Source organism: Ictidomys tridecemlineatus, chromosome 15, assembly GCF_052094955.1.
Source record: "Ictidomys tridecemlineatus isolate mIctTri1 chromosome 15, mIctTri1.hap1, whole genome shotgun sequence".
In the NCBI taxonomy this organism is placed as follows: domain Eukaryota; kingdom Metazoa; phylum Chordata; class Mammalia; order Rodentia; family Sciuridae; genus Ictidomys; species Ictidomys tridecemlineatus.
In genome coordinates this window covers 60,516,362-60,541,878 of record NC_135491.1, presented here as the reverse complement: position 1 = coordinate 60,541,878, position 25,517 = coordinate 60,516,362, and the positions used below count along the sequence as shown (strand labels likewise).

General features: G+C 55.0%; 3 protein-coding genes across 4 annotated transcripts; 1 reads left to right on the top strand and 2 right to left on the bottom strand.

Annotated features, from left to right (window-relative positions):
- Positions 1-1,044: 1,044 nt before the first annotated feature.
- On the bottom strand, positions 1,045-6,621 carry Spata33 (spermatogenesis associated 33). Its single transcript, XM_005335412.5, has 3 exons — positions 6,458-6,621; positions 6,223-6,375; positions 1,045-1,271 (listed from the first exon to the last, which is right to left on the bottom strand). Exons 1-3 carry the CDS (start codon positions 6,492-6,494, stop codon positions 1,060-1,062), a joined length of 402 nt encoding a protein of 133 aa, XP_005335469.2. The 5' UTR covers positions 6,495-6,621; the 3' UTR covers positions 1,045-1,059.
- Positions 6,622-16,386, top strand: Chmp1a (charged multivesicular body protein 1A). Its single transcript, XM_005335413.5, has 7 exons — positions 6,622-6,762; positions 9,963-9,982; positions 11,315-11,392; positions 12,706-12,852; positions 13,290-13,418; positions 13,987-14,174; positions 14,845-16,386. Exons 1-7 carry the CDS (start codon positions 6,756-6,758, stop codon positions 14,864-14,866), a joined length of 591 nt encoding a protein of 196 aa, XP_005335470.1. The 5' UTR covers positions 6,622-6,755; the 3' UTR covers positions 14,867-16,386.
- A 2,811-nt stretch (positions 16,387-19,197) lies between these two features.
- Dpep1 (dipeptidase 1) lies at positions 19,198-25,320 on the bottom strand. 2 transcript variants are annotated; one of them, XM_040279658.2, is made up of 11 exons: positions 24,981-25,320; positions 24,700-24,887; positions 21,538-21,670; positions 21,218-21,350; positions 20,947-21,097; positions 20,709-20,778; positions 20,178-20,354; positions 20,012-20,096; positions 19,853-19,928; positions 19,601-19,736; positions 19,198-19,515 (listed from the first exon to the last, which is right to left on the bottom strand). In XM_040279658.2, exons 2-11 carry the CDS (start codon positions 24,801-24,803, stop codon positions 19,348-19,350), a joined length of 1,233 nt encoding a protein of 410 aa, XP_040135592.1. In that variant the 5' UTR covers positions 24,804-24,887; positions 24,981-25,320; the 3' UTR covers positions 19,198-19,347. The 2 variants fall into 2 exon arrangements, with proteins under 2 accessions (XP_040135592.1, XP_005335471.1); XM_005335414.4 differs by lacking the exon at positions 24,981-25,320 and having other exon boundaries at positions 24,700-24,948.
- Positions 25,321-25,517: the final 197 nt, after the last annotated feature.

The window sequence follows — 25,517 nt, the reverse complement described above, 5'->3', positions numbered from 1 at the left end:
CTGTGTTTGTATGTAGTATGTATATATGTACTAGAGAGGACTTGTGTTTATACTAGATGGATTTACATGTACGTGTGTATGTATATGTTTGAAGCTGTTGGAGCCAGGCTTGGTGGCTCATGCTGGAATTACAGAATTCCAGCAACTCAGGAGGCTGAGGCAAGATAATTTAAAGTTTGAGACCAGCCTCAGTAAATTAGTGAGACCCTAATTCAAAATAGAAAAAAAAAAAAAAAAGAACAATATGTCCATATGTGTGATAGGCACCTCAATACCTGAGAAGACTGTGGCCATGCCACTGTCCCCTATTTCTGGTTTGCCCTCTGAGGCCAGCCAATCTAGAAACTAACAAAACTAACACATTGTTACTACATACATAAGATCAGACAGGCCAGGGCACTCAGGCCACAACCTGACCTGAAGACGGTGCTGAGAGTGGACTCAGTTGAGTTCTCAGTGACATCATAACTGCATCCCAAAGTGGCCCTTCATTACCAGGGGCCAGGAAGACAGGACAGCATTAACAAGGTCACTTCCAAGGTCCATGTGCCCTGCCCACCCATCCCAGGGCACTTCCTGCACTATTCTGGCCTTGGGCAGCACAGAGGCCGGCATCCCGAGGCGGCTCTGAACCTCTCTGTTCTACAACATTACCACTTAAAAGTTTATACTCAGCTTCTGGCCTTTTCTCCAATTTGGGGGACAGGCCACTCACTGTAACTTCTAAGTACTTACTCCTCAGAAGTGAATGGAAAGGATCCTAACTGCCCACCTAAGTCAGAGCCCGAGGTGCCGCCTGCTGTCCATCATTCATCACAGCCAGCCACTTCCAACACGGAAATGCTAGTTTATTCATTTAGCACCACAAATTTCACTCTCTGAACCTGTCACTGTCACTCCATAAGCTGCCAGCGGCCCTAGGGAAGGTAAGACCAAGGTGGTCACTGAGGCAGAACCTAGTGGACTGAGGGCACCTTGGCTCCAAAGGGGCAGGATGGCCCTTCTGCCTGTGTGGCTGAAACTCAGCACAGTGAGTCATGACAATTCAGGGGCGCTTGTTTATTCTTTAGTGTGCAGATCATAAGCAGCTACTGTACTGGGGTTCCTGTGTCGGTGGTAGGGACCCCAATCAGCCTGTTCCCGAATGGTTCTCTGCTCTTCATTTCCAGTGGAACAGTAGCTGATTAGAGTCTCATTTGAGGCCCGAGTGATGATGATCTGCGGAATGACAAATTTCTTCTTGTTCGACTTTTGCTTTACATCAGGTTTCTCTAGAGGGAAGAAAACATCCAGGCATTTAGTGGCTATGTGGGGAACTTCCACAATGCAGACAAGGCCTGTCTGGGGCCAGAATAAAGGAATTGGGCTTGGGGTTAGCAGGAGAGACTGTGCACGGAAGTTCCAAAGCTCACATGGATTCACAATTCAGCCACAAGGGTCCTTTCCTTCAAGGGAGAAACAGGAGACTTTCTAGATTTCCTGTGCCCTGGGGAAACAGCTGTAGGGTGGCTTCAGGGCAACAGCACAGGAAGGAGAGGATATAAAAGCAGTTCTGCCCCAGATGCTCAGCATCCAGAGGGTTATAACTCTGGAAAAACTTCTGTACAGATCTTTACCCATCAGAATTGCTAGAAAAGGCTGTTTCAGGCACTGCAGTTTGCATGCTCCTAAAGGTGACTGAGTTTGTCTTGTTACAAGGTATGAAAGCTAAGGAGCTCCCAGCCTTCTCCCTCCACTACTGGCTCCAGGCTCCCAGGCTGGGGCATGTGGAAGCCCAATGAGGTGCACAGACAATACAGTCAAATGCTGATCATGCTCTTTTGGGGCTTGCTTTGCTCCCTCAATTCCCTTAATGCTGCATGAGCCCAGTTACAGGGGAGAATGAGTGGTTAGTGATATCAACATGGCTTTTATTATTTATTTTGTAGCACTGGAAATTGAACCCAAGACCTCATGCATGCCAGGCAGGTCTCTCGCACTGGTCTGCTATAGAAAGCCATTCTGCAGATGTACAGGTGTATCATTCTCTTGCACTCACATCCTAGCCTGTTTTGGAGACCTGGCCTTGTTAAGTCGCCAAGTCTGGCTTGAACTCACAATCTTTCTGTTGAGCTTCCCAAGGAGCTGGGATTACAGGCCTGCTCAACCATCCCTGGCAGACCTTCAATATTTCTTTTTCTTCTTTTCTTTTGGTATCAGGGGTTGAACCCAGGGGTTCTTTACCACTGAGCTACATCCCCAACCCATTTATTTGTTTTTTTTTTTTTAAAGAGAGAGTGAGAGAGGAGAGAGAGAGAGAGAGAGAGAGAGAGAGAGAATTTTTAATATTTATTTTTCAGTTCTCGGCGGACACAACATCTTTGTTGGTATGTGGTGCTGAGGATCGAACCCGGGCCGCACGCATACCAGGCAAGCGCGATACCGCTTGAGCCACATCCCCAGCCCTTATTTATTGTTTTGATATGAAATCTCACTAAATTGCTGATGATCTCACTAAGTTGCCCAAGCAGGAATCAAACTTGTGATCATTCTGCCTCAGTCTTCCCAGTCGCTGGGATTACAAGGCAAAGCCACTGCCCCTAGCACCTTGAATATTTCTTTCTGACATCCTTCTTTGAGGTTTAGAAAAATCAGATTAATATTTACATCATTTTATTCTAATCACTCTTGACCATCTGGAAACTATCTGCATATAGCAAAAGGCTACAGTCTAACTTATGTTTTCCTTACAGTGTTAGACATTTTTCCTAGCATCATTTATTATACAGTTCTTCCATTTTCCGCTTGTTTTTTTTCCCTTGATACCAAGCAATACAATTATTTAGTTTTTTTGCATACTTTTATTGGTGTGTTATAATCATACATAATAGTGAGTTTCATTTTTATGTATTCATACTTGGACACAATATAATGATATATTTGGCTAATGTAATTCCCACCTATTTTTGGTGCCAGTTTTATTGTACTCTCATCAAACACACACACTCACACAGCTTTTCATGTTTTCCATTTCATTGATCTGCTTGCTCTCTTTGTACTGGAACTACATATTTTTTTTCCAGATATGAAATCAACCCCTTGATATCTTGTTTATGCTTCTTTACCACATCAAAGGGTTGACTGCAACATTGGACCTTTGCTTCTGTCCAGTAAGTCTATGTCACAAGATGAATCAGGATTTAGAGATGTTTAGCATCTCTTTCTTTTCAAATTACAACAAATATTTGGAATTTATTGCTGCAGTCTCACATGTTCTTGTCATAATAGTGGCCAAAACTGGAAGACATTAAAAAAAAGACCCTGAAGTCATCCATACTTGCCATTTATTTAGTCTGATTTGGAGAAAAAGGCAAAAAATTCTGGAACTCCATTTTTAATAACAACTTTTGACATATTTTTAAAGTTTTTATTTTTATAATATTTATACATTCATAGAAAGTTGCAAAAGTAGAACAGAAAGTTACTGTATACTCTTCACCCAGTTTCCCCCAATGATAACACCTTTTATATCTGAGTTAATATAAACACTGGCATTGATCCAAGGTATATAGATACATGCCATGTAGTCACGTGACCCCACCGTCATCGGGACACAGGACTGTTTCCCACCAGAGATCCCCACCACTAGTCTGTTCACCATCCCTATAATTTCTGTCATTTGGTGAATATTACACAAATGGAATCAATCATACAGCGTGTGACCTTTTGAGACTGGGTTGTTGTTGTTTTCTGGTGCCAGGATGGAGATCATGGCCTCTTACATGCTAGGATTTAACCCAGGGGTGCTCTACAACTGAGCCACATCATCAGTCCTTTTTGTTTTTTTCCTTTTGTGTGTGTGTGTATAGTACTGGGGATTGAACTTGGGTGCTCTACTAGTGACCGATATCCCTAGACCCTTTTGTTCTATTTTAAGACAGTATCTCATTAAGTTGCCCAGGTTGGCCTTAAACTCCTAGGCTCAAGCAATCCTCCCGAGTAGCTGGGAACTCACATGTACACCACCATGCCCAGCCAAATTCAGTTTTTTCTTTTGGTACTGGAGATTGAACCCAGGGGTGCTCTACCACTGAGCTACACCCCCAGCCCTTTGTAATTTGAGACAGGTCTTGTCCAGTTGCTGAGGCTAGTGTAAACCTTGCCATCTTCCTGACTCAGCCTTCTGAGTAGCTGAGATTACAGGCACCACCATGCCTAGCCTAATTCCTTTTTCTTTTTCTTTTTGGTGGTGCTGGGGATTGAACTCATGGCTTTGTGCATGCTAGGCAAGCACTCTCAACTGAGCTATATCCCCAGCCCCCATTTTTTTTTTTTTTAAGGCATAGACAGAGGTCTATTTAGGAAAGTAGATACACATTCAAGGGAGAACAGGGTGGGGAATGGCAATCTCAAAAGAGAGCTGCCGGGAACTGGGGCTGTGGCTCAGTAGTAAAGTACTTGCCTAGTATGTGTGAGGCACTGGGTTCAATTCTCAGCACCATAAGTAAATAAAGTTCCATAAACAACTAAAAATATTAGAGAGAGAGAGAGAGAGAGAGAGAGAGAGAGAGAGAGAGAGAGAGAGAGAGAGAGAATGGCGCACAAGAGCTGCCTTTGGACTAAGCAAGGAAAACACAACCCAGGGAAACTACAAGCCATCTCCAGAGGGAGAGATTGGTGCACTGGCCCAATTCAGTTGTAAGAATGTGTCCATCATCCCAAGAAGTCCTCTTGTGCTGAGTGTGGCCAATTCCCACTCCTGCACTTGGCACCAGAAGGTCACTGAACGCCTCTCTATGTACTGGCTTTTGGACATTCGGATATAGAGCATCAAGCTGTAGTGCTCTGTGCACTTGGTTTCCTTATGTGGCATCATGTTCTGGGGTTGTTCCACAGGGCAGCACATCAGTGCTTCCTTGTTACTATAGAGCCCGTTCTACCATGTGGAGGAACCACACTCTCCCCTGTCTTGAAATTCATCTTCACTCTTGCTCCTTGACCTGCTGTTTTCTCTTCATGTCCCTGCCTCCAAAAAGGTGCTGTGAGACAGCTGTTGCCTGGTGCCTTTCCAGCAGGCAGTTCCTTGCTGGCAGGGGTCTTGCCCACTCCAGTGCCTCATGGCTCCTCCAGCCTCTAGTGAATTTGCAAAGCGAGCCCATCCTAGACAGGCAGAGCAGCTGAAGGGAAAGGTCTCCTTGCTAATAGACAGTGAGGAAAACCAGGGGCCTTCTGGCTATCTGGGGACTATGGCAAAAGACATCCTTGATATGAGGGCAGCAGAGTATAACATGCCAGGTCCTTGGCAGGACTTAGTCAATGGTGAGCTGATGAGCAGACCATTCTGAATGCTCAGTAGAAGGGTGATATCTGACTCTTCCATCATTTGTGAGACGATGACCTCAGTTGAATTTGGTAGCTTTTTTGTAATTGTGGCTAAAGGCACCCTGAGAGACAAGGGCAACCCTAGGACTCTGGCCCTTCTCAGCCTCCTACCTTCAAGTGAGGAGTTCCTGAATTTCACGTCCAGCCTGTATCCCAAGCCCAGTGCCTGAACTTCACCCTGCCTCCTGCTTGTGGCCTTGATGACCTACATCCTGCCCAGCCAGTGTGCCGTTTCTTATACTTTCTCATCTGACCCATGAACCCCATCTCATCAGATAGCAGGTTCTGTTGTTTCCAACTCCTGGGTCCTTCTGGAATCCCTGGTGCCACACACAGCCTCACTGGTTCCCAGCAGATTACACCAATGGACCCAGGACAGATCTCCCTTGGCTCTGTGCTTCCCTCAACTAGCCTCCGTGCTGGAGCCAGACAGACTTTTCCAAGGCAAAGTCCCATCACACTTCCCTTGTTTTAAATATCTACCAGTCCCCCTCCACAGTCCGCAGGACCAAGTGGAGGGAAGACTGTATTCAGGCTTCTTCCAGCAGTTGTGGCCTCGGTCCCTCCACTCCACATTAAGCTGCGAGAAGGGGACACATTTGCTAACCGCTTGGCTCCTTTGTCTCAGTGGCTGGCTCCTGACAGCTGCACTCCGCCGGGCAGTGCCCAGGTTCCATTCCAGACTCTCACAGTGGAGCCAGATGACACCTGGTGGCTTCTCCCCACGTCCTCTGGACTGCTACCTACCTGAACGCTGAGGGACCCACCTGTCCGTGAAGAACTGGATATCACTCCCCGCGGAGGCCCTGGAGCGAACCCGCCCCCACGGCCAGGGTCCCGCGGCGAACGGGGGCCTCCTACCTTCCGACGAAGCAGAAGGCCCCCCGTGCTTGGCCGACCCCTGCCTCAGGAAGTGGCTGTCCGCGAGCTTCTCGGCCTCCAGGGAGTGCTTCTCCGACAGCGCATCCTTAGACCTCGAGCTCGAGTAGGAGGAGCCCTTCCCTTGCTCCTCCCCTGAAACACACGCACCACGTCAGCCCGCGCCCGGCTCGGGGCGCGGGCTCCGGGCGGCCGAGCCGCGGCGGGCGCCCTTTACCTTTCCTGGGTTTGGGCTTGCTTTTCGAAAGTCCCATAGGTGAGCCCGCCGCCCCGCCGGCGCGGGCCGGGGTCCCCGCGCCTCCGCGGCTGCGCGCCCAGAGTGTCTCACAAAGCCCCTCCGCCAGCCGCGGCGTCGCCGGTCACCACGGCCACCGCGCGCCTCGCGCGATCTCGTCCTCTCGCGAGAGCGCCTGACGCCCGGAAGCGCCGCGACCCGGAAGTCCCCGCCCGGCGTAGCAGAGAGGTGGGGTTGAGTCGCCTGCGCCCGGCCCAGGGCTACCGCTGTCGGACTGGCCATGGACGGTAAGGGGCGGCGGCGGACCCCGGATCCCCGACCTGGGGTTTGTTCCCCGGGCTCCCACCCGACTCTGGGCCCGGGAGACCCGACCTCACATCCCAACCCGAGAGACCGTCTCCTGGGACCCGACCCCGCATCCCGACCGACGCCGCCCCCGGCCCGACCCCGCATCCCAACCCGAGAGACCGTCTCCTGGGCCCCGACCCCGCATCCCCACCGACACTGCCCCCGGCCCGACCCCGCATCCCGACCAGGAGACCGTCTCCTGGGCCCCGACCCCACATCCCCACCGACACTGCCCCGGGGCCCCGACCCCGCATCCCCACCAGGAGACCGTCTCCTGGGCCCCGACCCCACATCCCCACCGACACTGCCCCGGGGCCCCGACCCCGCATCCCGACCAGGAGACCGTCTCCTGGGACCCGACCCCGCATCCCGACCGACGCCGCCCCCGGCCCGACCCCGCATCCCGACCAGGAGACCGTCTCCTGGGCCCCGACCCCACATCCCCACCGACACTGCCCCGGGGCCCCGACCCCGCATCCCCACCAGGAGACCGTCTCCTGGGCCCCGACCCCACATCCCCACCGACACTGCCCCCGGCCCGACCCCGCATCCCGACCAGGAGACCGTCTCCTGGGACCCGACCCCGCATCCCGACCGACGCCGCCCCCGGCCCGACCCCGCATCCCGACCAGGAGACGGTCTCCTGGGCCCCGACCCCTGGTCACATCCTGACCAGGAGACACCACCCCCCTCCCAAGTCTTGACCTCGCATCCGCAGGGGAGTCCAGGCCCCCTTTCCTCTACACTTGGCATAACTTTTGCCTTTGGGGCCCTGGGATGCCTGGCCAGAGGGTACCAGGAAAGGTGCAGTGGCGCTCCATGACCCCAGAACCCCACTCCGAGAAACAGGAAGAGAGCTCTGAGGGCCGGGCACAGGGTAAGCCCCAGACCTCAACAGCAGCTGTTTTGAAACTGGAGCCATACCCCCCATTCTGCAGGGGGGGAAACAGGTTGGAAGGGAACCACCGACCCCGGCAGTCTGACTCCCTGGCCCGCCTTCACTTTGGAGTGCTCTGGGCCCAGGGATTCCAAAGAACAAGAAGAATCAATGGCAAAATTAAGCTGCCTCCATTTGCAGAAACATTTATGGGGTAGTGTGATAGATTTAAAACTTTAAAACTTTTTTTTTTCAAAATGCTTGGGTAGAAAGTATATAACTATGTCATTGTCATGAAGAAAATGTGTTGGAATTCTTTATACACCACCGTGGAGTGATGAGAGGTAACACCTAACCTAACTGCCCCCCTCCTGAAGAAAAAGCTCTCCTGGTTCTTTTGAGGAAACATGTTTTGTTGTTGTTGTTGAAAAATTATGAATTAATTTATTTTACAGTAGAATGCATTTTGACACATTGTACACAAATGGAGAACAGCTTCTCATTCCTCTGTACATGGTGCAGAGTCACTTCAGTAGTGTAAACATACATTTATTTAGAGTAATAAAGTCTGTCTCATTCTACCATCCTTCCCATCCCCACAGTACCACCTCTCCCCTCACTCTTCTCTACAGAAATCAAAATTCCTTCATTCTTCCCTATCCTCTTGCCCCATTATGGATCAGCATCTGCTTATCAGAGAAAACATTTGGCTTTTGTTTTTTGGGTGATTGATTTATTTTACTTAGTATTACATTCTCCAGTTCCATCCATTTATCTGTAAGTGCCATTCTTTCATTTTCCATTGTGTATATGTACCACATTTTCTTTATCCATTCATCTGTTGAAGGGGAGGAAACCTTCTTAAGCCAGTTTCTCCAGCTGTTTGTTCTGCATGGTCTTTTCATGCAGTCTGGATAAGGACCCTGAGGCTGGAAGGGAGGAGATTTTGCCAAGTGGGATGGACTGGGCATCATGGCACTGATTTGCTTGCCCATGTATCAGGGTAGCTTTGTTTTCCAGAGTCAAAGCCAGCTTTGGCCTTGACCAGGCCCTGTCCAGGCGCAGTGGCACATGCCTGTAATCCCAACTACTCAGGAGCCTGAAGCAGGAGGGTCAAGAATTCAAAGCCAGATCAACAGATTAGCGAGGCACTTAGCAATTCATCGAGACCCTGTCTCAATAAAATTTAAAATGGGACTGGAGATGTGGCTGAATGGTTAAGCACCCCTGGGTTCAATCCCAGTACTAAAATATATATATATACACACACACACACACATTTGACCAGACCCTGTACTGAGAAAAGATAGATTGCTAGGTGCCCAGAACTCAAAGGGGATCCTTGATTGCATCTGTGGAATGTACCCTTATTCAGGGCTGAGGGGGGTGACCTTTCAGGAGTCAGTTCTTGGGATCTTCATTCAAAGCTGGGGGGTGATGAACCCTTCAGAAGCCAGCACTCAGGACTTTCATGCTGGGCCAGGAGAGAATGAATCCTTTGGGACACACATTCTGGGCTGGAGGAGCAAACCCTTTTGGAACCAGTACTCAGGTTTCTCCTTCTGAGTTAAGGTAAACCCTCTAGAACCCTCTTTCTGTGCTGGGGTTGAACTCTCCGGATTTAGAAATTTAATAAATTTATATCAATCAGAATCTGCCTGGCCCTTGAGTTGTAGTGAACAGGCAGTGAATTAGGGCAACAATGGATTTGTTCAAGACACTCCGTCTGCAGGGTGGGCAGGCAAGGTAACCTGGTAACAAGGTAACCTGAAGCAATGGCTTAGAAATGGCAGCTGCCATGGAGTCAGTTATCACTTGGCTATTTTGATCCATTTACCTTTGGGACGATTGAGTACATACAAAATGGACTGTTAAGTACTGAACATTATTAGGTTGGGAAAGAATCCCAAGGGTCTTTTGTGAAGTTGCATTAATTGTAAACCACCATCTCAAGTTTTCACCACGGCCAGGAGCTGCCTGCGTTCCATGATCTGTCCTCATACCCACCCCACATGCTCAAAAAGGACACTGGCTAAGGGAGGGTCTGTGTTGATTACAGCCCTGTGGCTAGCAAGGGGCTGAGCTGGCCACCGGTGTATCTTCTGACTCGTGCTCAGGCCCTGGCCAGTGCTGTCAGGTCTGGGTTCTGTGCAAGCTCCTAGTGTCTGCAGGGGTCTCAGTGAGCCCATCTGTTTGTTGGACTTGCTGCTTGTCATGTTTCATGAACATGCAGTCCTCAAACCTTGTTCTCTTTCTTTGCAGATACCCTGTTCCAGTTGAAGGTATGTATTAAATGACCATTTGCCCCAGCCCTGTCCTGGCGATGAGCAAATGGGGACAGATGGTACAAGTCACACTCAGAATCCTAGAAACAGAGTTGGGACAACTGCTCAGACTGCTGACCAAAGACAAGTTGTTGAGCTGGCTCTGTGCAATATTAATTGATTCCTCTTTTCTGGCAGTAGATCACTCTAGCTCATCCATGAAAGACTGAGTGTATTATCTCTCAAGAAACAAGCTTGGTGTTATGGTTATGCCTTGATGGTCCTGCTAAGCAATTAAGCTGTGGCCTGAAATGCTTGAAAGTCACTATCAGAGAACTGGATGGTGCCCCTTGTGTTGGGGTGGTGTTTTCAGCTTTCTGATAACCCCAGGCTCGTTCCTCACTTTTCCTTTAAAGGACCCACACTTCATCATCAAGGTTAACGGTATCTTGTTTCTCACTGGGCTGAGGTTGGGCAGGAATGGAGTCATCAGTTGCCTGGAAGACCAGTAAGCCAGGCCCCTAGCAGTGGTGGCAGTGGCTAGGACTGGTTTTGGCACCAGGCAGCTGCAGAGGTCCTGGGGACACGCATCCTGGTAGTGGTGGTAGCAGGACAATCAGGTTTCTGGGATCTGTCTGCACAAGTATTCTGTGGAAATTATATTTTCAGGTTTTGAGAGGTTTTGTTGTTGTTGTTCTGTGGTGCTGGTGATTGAACCCAGGGCTTTGGGCATGCGAGGCAAGCACTACCAACTGAGCTACATCCCCATCCCATGGGTTTTGAGGGTTTTATTGGTTGAATGGGTTGGTACCAGGGTTGATACCAGGGTTAGTTGGGTTGGTACCAGGGGTACTTTGCCATTGAGCTACATCCCCAGCCCTTTTTATTTTTTGTATTGAGACAGGGTCACACTAAGTGGCTTAGGGCCTTACTACATTGCTGAGGCTATCCTTGAACTTCAGAACCTCCTGCCTCAGCCTCCTGAGCCATGGGGATTACAGGCATGCGCCATTGCACCTGGCATCTTTAGTATTTTTATCTAGAATTATGTGTTACTATTTGGGGATGTCCTGAAACAAGTTGGAAGCCTTACATAAGCAGGAATTGGGGTCAGCCTTACATTCTGGGGAAGGGCTTGGATTAGGATGTTTGGGGAGAAGACAAATGTTTTAGAAAACCTGTCAGGGCATCTCCTTCCTCAAGCTATTGCAGTCTCAACCCCATGATGGTGGGCTTTCTGCCTTCTCAACTTGTGGCCAGTCCAGGGTGGCAGAGGTGGAGGGATTGGGGAGCGGGACTTGGAGGGTGGACCTCAGGCGTTCAGCTCAGAATGTCTTGGTTTCTCCTCAGTTCACAGCGAAGCAGCTGGAGAAGCTAGCCAAGAAGGCAGAGAAGGACTCCAAGGCGGAGCAGGCCAAAGTGAAGAAGGTGTGCGACGTGTCCAGCTTCTGGTTCTGCCTTCTCCATGCTTTTCTGTTCTATTCTGATGCTGTCTTCTAGAACCGCACTGTGGCTTCTGATCCCTGCCATATTCACTTGCATATCTGAGACCAGCAGTCTTGGGAGAAGGGGCAGTTCCTGACTCTACCTTCCTGACCCGTGGGGTGTGCACATGGGAAGATGAGTGCATAGCCTCTGCTGGTTCTCTTTGAATGTCCATCCTGTTATTCCTCTGATATTCTGAAGTTGCTTTGCCCTAAATACAGGAAGTGGGCTCTACCTGTCCCTGTATGATCTCATCATTCTTTTCTGCAGAGCTGGTGTCCAGGGCATCAGGGTTTGGGCAAGGGTACAGTGGGCCTCCATGGGGTGTGGTAGGGCTGGAGACTCTCTGGGGGCCTCTCCTGGGAGAACCCTGAGAAGGCAGGGCAAAAGGAATGTTGGGGACCCTTGCTTTTGGTGGAACTTCCATTGAAACTTTACTTACATTACTTCCTTGTCTGGGGATATAGCTCAGTGGTAGAGCACTTGCCTAGCATGCAGGAAGCCATTGGTTCAATCCCCAGCACTGTTTAAAAAAGATATTCAAAAAAAGCCAGGTGCACTGATGCACACCCATAATCCCACCTCTGTGGCAAGCCGAGGTAAGAGGATTGCAAATTCGAGGCCAGCCTGGTCAACTTCAGGAGATCACATCTCACAATGAAAGTAAAAGGCAGAAATGGAGCTCAGCAGTAGAGCACCCTTGGGCTCAACTCCCAGCACCAAAACAACGAGAAAACCTTGCCTCCTCGGTGAAGTGGCTTCAGGGATGTTGATTTTGGCTTCCCAGGCAGCTGGCCACAGTCTATGTGACAGTGACCTATGCCATTCCTGCAGCAGTGGCATCTACTTTGGACTCAGTGCCTCTGCCTCTCTCCTCTGCTTCTGTGCAGCAGTGGCTGGGGTGAGCTGCAGCAGGCCAACCACTCTGGAGGGCCTACTGCATCATCCACCCTTGGGCTCAACCCATGCTCCTAAGTGGGCTTGAGGCTTAGACATCACAGTTATACAAAGCTCACAGATGGGGGGTGGGAATGCACTAAGGATGGGACCCAGGGCCTTTGCATTCAAGGCAAGGGCTCCACCACTGAGCCACACCCTGGCCCTCACAAACGCTGTTGATGAGTGTACCTGGGACTGAAGGGCCTCCCCACTCCATGTTAGCAAACGACGCCCTGGAGACGGTATCACCAGGCTCCTCCTAGCCAGTGTGCAGACAAACTACCAATTTCCCCTATAAACTTTTCCCCTGGAATCAGGCCCTTCAGCAGAAGAATGTGGAGTGTGCCCGAGTCTATGCTGAGAATGCCATCCGCAAGAAGAATGAAGGTGTGAACTGGCTCCGCATGGCATCCCGTGTGGATGCAGTAACCTCCAAGGTGCAGATGGCAGTGACCATGAAAGGGGTGAGTGCTAGGGTCCTGGTGCTGCTTGTGCTGACTAAAGCAGGAACAGGATCTGGTGGCTGGTCTGGGGCAGCCCAGAGTGTAGGGAAGCTGGGTCAGCAAGGGCTGAGCCATGGGGAGTGCTGGCTGGACACAGGAAAGTGGGCTGGGGTCCTCTGACAGCACCAAACGCAGAGCCTTGTGGCCAGACTTGTCCCAGCTGATCTTGGGACTCTCACTAGACCCCTTAGTTTCACAGCAGGGCGCCTCTGGAAGAGGTGTAGGCTTGCAGCTCCACCATGTCCTCCTTGTCCCGTAAGTGGCCATGTGCTTGTGCGTTCAGTTGACAGCACTTGATAAGGACCTGGGCTCCCATCGGAGCTCAGAGGACATGTTCTTGGAGGAAAACCCTTGCTCACCTTAATCCTGTTCCCTTCCCCAACCCTCTCTTGTCCCAGGTGACGAAGAACATGGCACAGGTAACCAAAGCACTGGATAAGGCCCTGAGCACCATGGACCTGCAGAAGGTCTCTGCCGTGATGGACAGGTTTGAGCAGCAGGTGCAGAATCTGGATGTGCACACATCGGTATGTAGTGCTGTGGGAGGGCTGGAGGGTGCTCAGTCCCTTGTTGCTGAGAGTCTTTTTTTTTTTTTTTTTTTTTGGTACTGGGGATTGAACTTGGGGGCACTCGACTCCTGAGCCACATCGCATCCCTATTCTGCATTCTATTTAGAGACAAGGTTTCTAAATAAAAGTGAGTTGCTTAGCGCCTCACTATTGCTGAGGCTGGCTTTGAACTCATGATCCTCCTGTCTCAGCTTCCCGAGTCACTGGGATTACAGGCCACTGTGTCTCATGAGAGTCCTTTGAGGTGGTCCCTGCCAGGACCCCGAGAGGGAATGTAGGGAGGACCAGGAGGGTGATAGACGAGCACACAGAGTTGTAGATAGTGCCCTCAGCACTCGTGTGCACAGTAGGGGAACAAAATAAAGGAGTGGCAGGAAGGAGTGAGGGAGCAGAGAGAGCATCCTGAAAATATTGGCATGAGAAGGCGCATGTGGGTGGAGAATGAAAACTGAGGTGGGGCCCTGTGGGGCTGTGGAAGGCTGCTGTAGTCCTTTCCCCGACTGACCAGAATGTGCTCCGCCCCCAGGTGATGGAGGACTCCATGAGCTCAGCCACCACACTCACCACGCCTCAGGAGCAGGTGGACAGCCTCATTGTGCAGATTGCTGAGGAGAACGGCCTAGAGGTGCTGGACCAGCTCAGCCAGCTGCCTGAGGGTGCCTCCGCGGTGGGGGAGAGCTCTGTTCGCAGCCAGGAGGACCAGCTGTCCCGGAGGTAGGGTGGTGCCCTGGAGCAGCCGTGAAGGCAGATACAAGTTGGAGGCACTAAAGGCAGTTTGGGCTGAGGCTGGGCACAGAAGGGTCTGTCCTCCTCCCTGCAGTCAGAATGTTAGTGTGGGTGGTGGATCTTCAGCTCAAGGAACACTCCTATCTGGGCTCTCAAACATGTCTCCTCTTCATCTGCCTGTGGTCAGCCCTGCATAGAAGGCAGTTGGTGTCTGATGTGGCATCACAGGTTTGTGTGTACACAGCTCACTTCAGAAAGCGGAATCTTGGCTGAATGCAGTTGTACACACCTGGAATCAAAGCTACTTGGGAGGCTCAGACAGGAGAATCACAAATTTGAGACCAGCCTCTTTGAGACCCTGTCTCTCAAAATCAAGAGGGCTGGAGATGTAGTTCAACGGTAAAGCACCCTGGGGTTCAATCCCTAGGACTGGGCTGGGAAAGGAAATCTGCTTTTCCTAAGTGTAGCGGGTGGTACTTGGCTGTTTTCTGGTGTTTTTACTCCTGCTGTCTCAGGATGACCTTCAGAAGCTGAAACTGAGGAAAGGATCATGAGCTCGGGGTGGGGGCTTCTGGCTGAGCAGGCTCTGACATGTGGACACAGTGTGCCACTGGCCCTTGCCTTTCTTGTCTCACATGACCCTCTGTTGGTTTCCCAGGTTGGCTGCCTTGAGGAATTAACTGCGCCTCTACGTGCGCTGGCTCCCCTGCTCCGTGATGTGCTGGAGGCTCCTGTCCTTCCTCCCCACTGTCCCTCACCTTTTGATCCTGCAGAGCTGCCACCGGCAGCCATGGCCTCCAGCTCCTCTTGCCTGCCGGGCCAGGGTGGACTCAGAACTGATCCTGTTCCTCCTAGGTCGGACAGTGGGTCTGCATCCTGGTGTTGAGTTTATGCACACTGGTGTGGGTAGCTTTGTGACTCTGGGCGGACCCTGGAGCCTGGCATGCTGCCCTCGGTCCTTCACTGTGCAGAGTTGATGGGACTGGCCAAAGGATGTGTGTGGACGTGAGCCCAGTGCTGTGGGGCCCTCACGCTCCAGGGGCTGCATCCCTGCTACCTACTGTCAGCCAGTGGGGATTGGGGCCACCCCTGTGCCAGGCAGCTCCTGGAGGCCTCCCCCTTGACAGACAGCCTGCCACAAGAAGGTGCCTGTGGACCTGTGTCCAGCACCGCTGACACTCTGCTGGGCATTTACAGATGATAACCTTCTTCTGTGGTTCAGGGCTGGGGTCTTGGCCTTACTACAGCTGGCTGAGCCCTGCTGGGGCCTCCTGCCCTCGCCTCCCTCGGTTCTTAGAGGTGCCCAGTCCCCCGGACAGAACAGTCATCCAGGTCCAGGTCCAGGTGTGCCTACCTGGGGTTCTCATCCTTGCTGGGCAGCTGCCTCTGTCTCCCACAGCGCCCACCAGAACTCCAGGCTCCTCCAGCCACATGACCTCTTTCCTAGGGCCTTTGCCAGTGCCTCCCACTCCTCAGTGGGTGCCACAGTTTTGTCTTTCACTGTAAATTAGCGGGCACTCCCTTGGCCGCTGCCCCACTTGCCTCCTCAGCTTGGATGCCAGAGTGGCTGTGGAAGGGAGCTGGGACAGTGGCCTTGAGGGCCACTGCAGGCTCTTGGAGGACTGCTGCAGGAGCCACAAGAGACGTGCGGGGAGACCGTGAGGGCTGGGCACCAGCTGCTGTCTTGCTTTTTCTGTTTCCTAAAGTTTACTTAATGCCATCAAAGTTCTTAGGGTTTGGGTTTTTTTGTTTGTTTGTTTTTGGGGTTTTTTTGCCAAAGTAGAAAGCCGGGGCCTAGTTTTCCCAGCATAGGTGTGGGGCACCAGTGTTGCCCACCCAAAAGACCCATGTTCAAGCCCTGAGTTCTGTTCTGGACGTGGAGCCCTGGTATCCGTACAGTGGGTGGTGCTGGGGGAAGGGGTAGCATTGGTTGTTCCGAATGGGGTTGGTCGAGGCACTGTCTGGTTGTGGTCCCACTGGGACTCTGGAAATTGACCTGCATGCTGGGTGTGGAGAGAAGAGCTGATGTGTCCTGGGGAACAGCCTCAGGGAGCTCCCGGAGCCCCACTGAGGTGCACTGGGGTGCAGAGGTCTGGGTAGCACTGGCCTGCAGGGGTCCTGGGGCTGGTTCACCACAGGAGGGTGGGTGTTTGCCTTTTTCCTAAAATGCTGTTGTAAGTAAATAAATTGATGCCTGTAATCTGCTTGAGCTTTGCTTTGGTCTGAAGCCAGTTCCTGTCACGACCTGAAGCCTTCAGTGTGCTGCCAGGAGGCACCTTGCTGCTAGAGCAGACACAGGCCCCTCTGTGTCCAGTTCTTGTTTGTGTCATCTTGCAGTGTGAGCCTGGCCCTCATGGTCACCTCTCAGTGGGGAGTGGAACCACACCCCTTGCCAGCAGAGGGCATTCCCCTCTGGTCTGCACACCAGCCTCATTCCCCATGCCCTCTCAGGGTGGCGGTCATCTTTCTGTAAATCCCTTCATCTGCATTCCATTGTGGGAGCCTTCCCACCCTGCACTGTGCCTGCAGAGGAGAGGGGACCTGCCCCTGCCCCAGAAGCCCCATTGCTTCCAGCCACATCTCCCGTGGCCTCCGTCTTGTCCTGGCAGGAGCTTGGGACAGCCAGATGCAGGTCCTTCAAGGAGAGAGCTGGCAGGTGCCACACTGCTAGGCACACCAAGAAACCCGCCTGCACCCAAGCCGCCTCTGCAGCCTGTTCCCAGGACTTGCCCACCCCTGGTGGGTGCTCATGTTACAGAAGATGGTGTGCCACCAGGCAGGGGTTTAAGGAGGTCTCCACGCAGATCTTTTCAGGTTCTTGACCCCGTCACAGAAAAGAGCTTGAAGGTGAGTCAGATTATAACAAGAAAGGAAGTGCTCTATTGAAAGAGCACAGAGACAGTGTGCAGCCAGACGGCCGTGGCTTGTGCTGGCTAGAGAAAGCAGGGGTTGGCTGCAAGGGGGCGCCCTGGAATCAGGGTCCCTATGTGGACCCCGCCCAGCTTCACTACCATCTAGCCCTGCAGCCAAAGGGCGTGCAAGCGCATGTGGTGGTCACCTGCACCAGCACAGGGTATATGGAGGGCAGGCTGCCTGAAGGCGGGCTGTCTGGGGTGTGGTCACTGGTTAGAACACTGTATAGTCCTCCAGATGCTAGTAGGGCCCTATGACTGAGTAGGAGGCCCGAGGCAGGGGGGATTGCTGCAGTGAGGTGAGACCGGCTCACTCTGGACACTGGGTCAGCCCTCCGCACCCACTGCCCTGTTCCTGTCTCAGCCCACACCACCTCATTAGGATGAGGGATGACCGAAAAGTAAGGTGGTGAGCAGGAAGTGCTCTCCAGGTCAGAAGTGCCTGGAGGGCAGGCAGGTGTGTCCCTCTGGGTGCTGTGGTGAGACCCTCATGTGGGTCAGGGCTCTGTGGAGCCAGCGTGGCAGCACAGGACGAGCCCAGTGGTGCTCTGCCACTGAGCCACACCCCTAGCCTCTTTAGCTTTGTTTTTTTATTTTTTAATATTTTTCTAGTTGTAGATGGACACCATATCTTTTTTACTTTTTATTTTTATGTGGTGCTGAGGATCAAACCCTGTGCCTCACACGTGTGAGACAACCATTCTACCACTGAGCCACAACCCCAGCCCTTTAGTTTTATCTTGAGGGGGGATCCTGCTGAGTTGCTGTGACTGGCGGGAAGCCTGGATCCTCCTGCCTCAGCCTGAGTCGTAAGGGTGGCAGTGTGGCCTCAGCTCAGGGCTTGCTGCCTTGCTTGTGAGAAAGCACTTCCCAGCTAGCCAAGTGAGGGTTATACCTCTGCAGAACTCTGGACGGAACCCCTGCTGGACTGTTTTCCCCTTTAACATTAAGTTGACCCTCAGTAATCAGCAAATGCCCCTTCAGAAGGCCTGGATCCCTGGGAGACCACTGCTCCGCTGGATGTGCCGTAAAGGTAAAGAGGCGACTGAGCTGCATTCTGTGCCAGTGGCTCCATCCCTAGGCACGGGCCTGCTTGCCCCCACTGTGGCATGTGGCATGTGGGGGACTCCAGACCCAGTCAGATGACCCTGTACTCAACCCCCAAGGGCTTTGGTCACCCTCTACCTGGTCTTCTCCCAGGGAAGTAGGGTGGAAAGGAACGTGCGCCCTGTGGGCTGGGTGGGGCCTGAGGTGCTGGGCAGAGGTGCTGCCAATGGGTCCAGGGGGAGCGGCCTGCAGCTCTGGCCAGAAGGTGCAGCGGTGGTCTGCCTGGGTCTGGCCCTGTGCTGTTCCTCCTGAGATTTATCACCTTGGCACACCCCAGTGGCCTCATGGGAAGGCTCTGAGCCTGTCTGCCTGATAAAGAGGTCAGTGCTGGGCAGGCCAGCTGAGACCTCCTCTGTCCTTGTAGGTCTGCTGTTCAAAATGCATGATGACCTGGCAGGGCCCTGGAGCCCCTCTGCTCAGACCTCATGGTCCCACCTATCCAAAGAGGCTGAGCCAAGGGAATTATTTACAAAGGCAAGTTCCTGGGCCCCCTCTCGGGTCTGCAGAACCACACCTGCTGGCGGTGGGTGGCAGTTATGTCTGTGTACAAGCATAGGCGTGTGCATGAGTGTCAGACTAGATGAGTGCACAGAGGCCATGCGGGAGGTAGTCATGGAGCCTCCTGGACCATGATGGTCGTTTGTTTGTTTGTTTGGTCCTGGAGGTTGAACTCCGTGTGCTCAATCACGTAGCTACATCCTCAGCCTCTTTTAGTTTTTGTTTTGAGACAGGGTCTTGCTAAGTTCCTGAGGCTCGCCCAGAACTTGTGATCCTCCTGCCTCAGCCTCCCAAGTTGTTGAGATGACAGCATGTATCACTGTGCCCAGCTGGACTGTATTTTTAAAAGACCATAAACAATGTTTGCACAGCCCTTTTTCAGGGGTCCTGGGCTCCCTCTGGCCCGTACCCCCCGGGACTCAGGTTCTGTTCCCACAGATCTGTGCTCAGGAGCAGCCCCTCCAGGGCCTTGGGTCTGACGACACACACCTGGGTTCTCCAAGGGCTGCTGCTTTTATTGAGTCTACTGTGTGCTGTCCTGGGCTGTCCCCTCCCCCCAGCAACCCCAGCGGCTTGCAGAGGAGAGGTTGGGCCTTGTGCTCTTAGACCAGCCTGTCTTCCTCGATCCCAGGAGCCCTAAAGAGTCACAGGGGCTGCAGGCCGAAGAGCAGAGGGACCAGGAAGGCCAGCAGGGCCCCTGGCTGGTGGTGGAGGCTGGGGGCTTCTGAGTAGCCATACTGAGTCCTACAGGAGCCGCCCAGCTGGTCCAGAGGGATGGGCGTCTCTTCTGGAGTTTCGCTGTGGTTGCTCACCTGGGGACAGATGGGCTGGGCAGCCTGCCTGGCAGGGGCAGACGGGAGGGGGCGGGAAGGACATAGGTAGCCACCGTGTCCTCACCTTCTCCACTTCCTTGAAGACTCTCAGCAGGTTGTTAGCCAGTGCACCCCTGACCTCTTCCTCTGTCCACTGCCTCCTGAGCAGCTCCGCGATCAGGTCTGGGTACTTAGACACGTCCTCCAGCCCCACCGGGAGCCTGTGTCCAGGCCAAGAGAACTGGATTCTGCTGCACCCAGGACACGCTTTCCCTCCTGAGCCCCCTGGGGACCCACTGTTGGGACTGTGATCACAGGATGAGGTCACAGCCCTTACCTGGTCACACCATCATAGTCCCCGCCGAAGCCCACGGCTCCAGCTCCTGCCACTTTCTTCACGTGGTCCAGGTGGTCTGTCGGTGGGCAGGGCAAGTGTTGGGCCCTGAGCCAGGTCCCGCCCTGAGCGGCCCCCAGGGAGGCTCACACCCCCACCTACCAGCCACCTGGGACAGGTTGGCACCCTCAGAGCAGGAGACAAAGTAGTTGTAGAAGTTCACCATCACCAGGCTGCCCGTCTCCTTCTGCCCGGGGAGAGGGAGGCTGAGTTGGGGAGGACCCGCTGGGAGACAGGCTGGGACTCCCCCCACACCCCAGGCCCTCACCACCATCTGCAGCACATCGTCCGGCACGTTCCGGGCGTGCCTACACAGGCTGTAGGCCGAGGAGTGGCTGAAGATGACTGGTGCCTTGGACAGCTTCAGAGCAGCCTTCATGGTGGCCACGGACACGTGAGCCAGGTCGATCATGATGCCCAGGCGGTTCATCTCCTTCACGACTAGCTGTGGGAGACAGGGCTGGGCCATTCCCAGCACCCAAGGCCAAGAGCAGGGCGGGGCCCCTCCCAGCACCCAAAGTCAAGGACAGGGCAGGGCCACTCCCAGCACCCAAAGCCAAGGACAGGGTGGGGCCATTCCCTGCACCCAAGGTGTCACTTGACCCTCAGGCTGGAAGTGGGGGCCTCCCTGGGGTCAGCATTCTGAAGCCCAGGGGGCCCATGAGCCCAGCCCTGGGTAAGCTAGCTGCACTTTATGGACAAGGAAACCACGGTCCTGAGGGTTGGGCACCTGTCCTGGCTGTTCTCCCTGGACCTCTGCCTCTTCCCAGGGATCTGCGGACGTCCCCCACCCCCTCACCTGCCCGAAGTCTGACAGCCCTTGGCTCTGAGCCTTGTCAGCTCCATCATCCACCAGCCAGTTGTCAGCCCTGGAGAAAGAGCAGGTGACTTAGGAGCGGGCCAGGGGTCCGGGCCTGCCACAGCTGCCTGGCAGACCAGGCTGGGCCTGGGACTCACAGGGGCTGAAGGAGACCGTTGGTGCTGGAGGTGGGCTGATCCTACCTGCTGACCTCAGTGGCCACAGCGGGGACCCTTACCAGGGTGTGTTGCAGTTGTGAGTGAGGGTCATGTATCGCATCCCCAGCTGGTAGAAGGCCCGCAGGACACCCAGGCTGCTGTCAATGGAGTGGCCGCCCTCCACACCGATCAGGCTGGCCACCTTCCCCTCCCTGAAGGCCTGCTGGATGCCTGAGGAGAGCCAGGGTGGAGGGGCATGGCGCTGGCACCTGGGCAGCACCACCTCCTACTCCTGCCCCTACCCCTCCACGACCAAGCCTAGCTGGAGGCTCAGGCCAGGCCAGGGCCCACCTTCACTACTGGTGACACACAGCAAGTCGTCGGGGTACATCTGGCACATGCGGTGAATGACGTCCATCTGCTCCAGTGTCCTCTTCACCACGTCCTTGTTCTGAGTCTCACAAGGTAGATACGCAGACCAGAACTAGAGGGACAGGGGGCAGGAGCTGGTGGCACCGGGCCTCAGGCATCTGGTCCCTCATCCCTCCTGAAAGCTGCAAGAGCCCGTGGCCCCCTGGACCCAGAGGCCACACCTCCACCGGCAAGGCCCTGCCTCAGCCAGGCCTCCAGGGGATGGGGGCTGCCAGCTTGGGGCCAGTGGAGGTGCGTACCTGGCCCCCCACAAAGCCAGCCTTCAGCTTGGGGATGTTGGTGTGGGTGTCAGCCAGTGTGGTCAGGTTGGCCCTCTTGTCCAGCAGCTGGTTGTTGAACAGATTCAGCAGCTGCCAGGGCAGGTCATTGTGCCTGGGGAGCCAGGAAGGGGTCCAATAGTCAGAGTGGCCACTTGAAGGTGGGGCTTCTGATTCCTTGGCCACAGCTGTCCACTCTCTCCTTCCTGCTTCCCAGACTCAGGGCTAGAGCCAGGCCAGAGAGGGGCTAACCTACCTGCACTCAGGTGAGCACCCAGCTGGGCCCACCTCTAGGCCAGGGAGTAGCTGGGCAGTCCCCACCTCCAGGAGGAGAGAACAGGCCATCCTCCGCCTCCCAGTGTCTGGGTGTGGGTGCCCGTGGGGCCACCTGGATAAGGCTGACCATCTTCAGTCTGAAGATCAAACCAGGTGGGGTGTGGGGTGCAACTGGCCCCATCCTACCAGGGAGCAGAGCATCAGGTGCAGGATTTGGGGGGTACAGGACCCCTCTGCTGACTCTATCCCTAGGGAAGAGTCCTGTGCCCATTTCCACAGATCCTCCTGTGCCTCCCAAGGACTGAGGTCCCCAAGAGCCTTGGGAGAGGGTGTGTCAGGAGCGGGCAGCTGAGGGAGCTCTGCCAGGGCCCTCCTCTGGTGGCCCAGCAGCCCCAGGGCTGAGTCCTAGACCCTGGGCCCCAGCAGAGGCTGGGAGTAGCCTGGCATCCCTTGAGCTGGGACTTGCCCGTGTCCAGTTTATCGGCACCAGACGGCTGAGGAGACTCTCTGGAGGCCCAGGCCTTGCTGTGACTGTCTGGGACGTGGGGCTTGTGGCCAGGGCTTCAGGGCCCACTTCCCCTTCCCCAGGACTGGCCCCCGTCGACTTCCAGCTCCCTCCCCTCTGTGCCTCAGCTGGCTGGGCCGCCACATGGGAATGTCGTGGTGTCACCTTCAGAGTGAAGCCTGGGGCAAGTGAGTGGCCATTAACGCAGGCGTGTGGACACTGAGGAGAGCGGTCCGTGTGTGGACACCACGGAGCACCACTACACCCACCAAGATGCTCACCGCCCCACAGCCCACACCATCTCAGGGATCGCTGTCCCTGCTGTCCTCCTCAAGGCTGTGGTCAGCCACAGCCACACCTCAGGTCTCAGAATGTGGTGCCCCTCCAGGCTGCCCACCCAAGTGCCCTCCTGGGAATGAGCCGCCCTGGGCACGCCTATGAAAGTCCCTCCCCAGGACAGGTCTGGGCACCCCACTGGGCCCCGAGAGGGCACCTGCCACAGGGTGTGATTTCTCAAAATCAAGGACTTCTATGAAGGTGGGAGGGACTGGGCAGATGGACTGTGGCCAAGCTCCTCCTGGGGCGACCAGGACACAAGGGTCCAGAGGAGAAGTGGGCGGGTGAGGGCACAGCCCCTGGGCTTTCCCAGCAGGACACACAGCCAGCTGAGGAAGTCTGTCCCCACCCTGGGCAGGGCGGGGGCCAGGGCAGCTGCCCGCCCTCACTCCCCCAGGGCCTCAGGCTCTGCCCACTCTGCAGGCAGTGGATATATGCTCCTTATTCAGGGGTCCTGGGTGGGGTTCCACCAGAAAGACGGCCAGCAGGGGGAAGGGAGCTTCCTCTTTTTCCTGGAAACAATGCCCCACAGTGTTGGCAGCACCTGGCCAACTGGAACAGAGACGCCTCCCGACTCTGGTAGCTGGGTGTGGCCCTGTGGCTGAGTTCTGTCCTGTGACAGGTCCCAGAAACTATCCTGGGCAGATGGCAGTTTGCTGGCCCCTGAGGCAGCTGTGGGCAGGGTGGCCTCATGGAGTCCTGCACAGGGGTGCCATGGCAGGACCCCCCTGGACTTCTCAGCTGTGGGGACCACTTGTCTGGGTCTCCCAGTGGTCAGTGCAGCTCATGTGGACTGATCCAGGACTAGTGGTTTGACTCTACTGAGACTCGTCCTGGCTCCCTCCCTCTTTGGACCACCCCAGACCCCCAAGCCCAGCTCCCTGGCATTCTGTCCCTCTCTAGGCCACCTTATCCTCATGTGGGCTCTGGACAGCCCCCACCTGAACTCAGGCCCTCTTTCTGCCCAGCTGCCCTGTGCCCCCTACAAGGGAGAAACGTTCCCTGGCTCCCGTTCCCTACAGTGGAGTCCTCTGCAGTCCTCCCCCCACCTGGCGTGCCCAGGAGGGCCTGGTCACTTCCTTCCAGATATCAGAGACCTGGGGACCTGGTCCTCTGCCCTGGCCGGAGACCCAGACAAGCTGGGCCAGAGGGCAGCAGGGAGGGTGGGGAAGGGACAAGGCCCCATGGCAGCCTGCCCTCCTTTCCTGAGTGGCCTCTGCTCCCTGGAGCCGGGTAGGAGGCCTCTGGGCTTCCCTTCTCCTCCCACAGAGGTGCCTCGGGAGCAGGGGCGAGCGCAGCATCCATTAGGCCCCCGTGACCCTGCCGAACCTAGACCCCGGTGAGTCCCTGCTCTCAGCAGCTCAGCTGGGATGTGGGGAGAGTCTCCTCCACAGCTCAGGGAGGGCCCAGCAGCCAGGGCCCAGCTGCAGTGCAGGGACAGTGGGAAGCGTGGCCGCAGCACCCAGGAAGGGGATGACGGCAGAGGACCCGGGGTCGGGAGGGCATGTGCATCAGAGGTGTCCAGGGTGACCCAGCGTGGGGGCAAAGGGACAGCCAGAGGGGCCTCATCCTTGGAGGCAGGAGAGAGGCTCTAAGCAGCCTGCTGAGGCTGGAGGGCAGCAGGGAGGTCAGAGGACACACAGCAGCAGAGGGGCACCCTGTGTTCCGTGAGGCTGTGAGGGGGCATCAAGAGCCAGACACATGTCCACGGAGTGGCTGGACTCCGCCCTTACCTGCAGCTTTCAGGGAATCTGAGGCCCAGGCAGGGGACACTGCCTGTTACCTGGACACACAGAGATGGAGTCAGGCTGCGGGGCTCTGGATCACCAGCTCTGAGCCACAGGAGCCCCAGGAGCTGGGGGTCTGGCCCTGCCTCCGCCTGCCCAGCCTATAGGCCCCTCTGCTGAGGCCCTTGGGGGCCCTGGGAGACTCCACGAAGTTCAGACCAGTGAAGGGCTAGGGCCACGCGACGGAGAAACTGAGGCTCCCGTGGCGTGTGAGCCTGGCTGAGGCAGGCGGTCACTCACCCATCCACAAGAGGCAGGTCCCGCATGATCCTCTCCGCCTCGTTTCGGAATGAGTCTGCAGCACAGACGGCCACCAGGGGCCAGAGCCACCAGCTGGTCCACATCACAAGGCCCCGGGGATCTGCTTCCAGGTCGCCCTGGTGTCTGTCCTGGCTGACCTGTGCCGACCGAGGACAGCCGCCCTCCACCTGCCAGGAGGAGCGCAGAGGCCTTTGCTCCGGGTGGTTATGGCCCCGGGCTCACCTTTACAGCTCGGTGTTCAATGAGTAACCAGCGCCTACCCTTTGAGGGGGTAGAATGGATGCTTGGAGACCCAGGGCTGGCACTGCTGTCCAGGCCGAGGAGTGGTGAGCCTAGAACTGGACAAGCACACCCAGGCTGCAGCCAGCCCCGTTTCAGGGACGCTAGCCCACCTGGTGGCCTGCTGGCTCCTCTGCCCCAGGTGGCATCAGACCTGCCCGAGCCCCAGATGTCAAGCCCTGACAGATCAGGGCCAGGTCCTCTGGTGGCCTGTCTCCCCCCAGGGCAGTGCCAGCTCCTCCCCTTCCTCCTGCCTCTGAGAGGGGAGGCCACCCTCAGCCTTGGCTCTGCCCGAGTCGCTCTGTCTCCGGGTAGGTGCCTTGGTCTCTGAGCTTGTTTCCCTCCTGTTCACATACTTCAATCAGCTGCTCAGGGCGCTGAGCCAGGGGGCAGTGTCAGCCCTCTCCTGTGGCCCTCTCGTCCCTCCATCTGCCCCCCCATACAACTGGGGACTCCAGGGGTTTTCAGTGCTTATGTCCCCCAGCCCCTCTGTTCCTTGGCAGGACATCCTGGGTGCT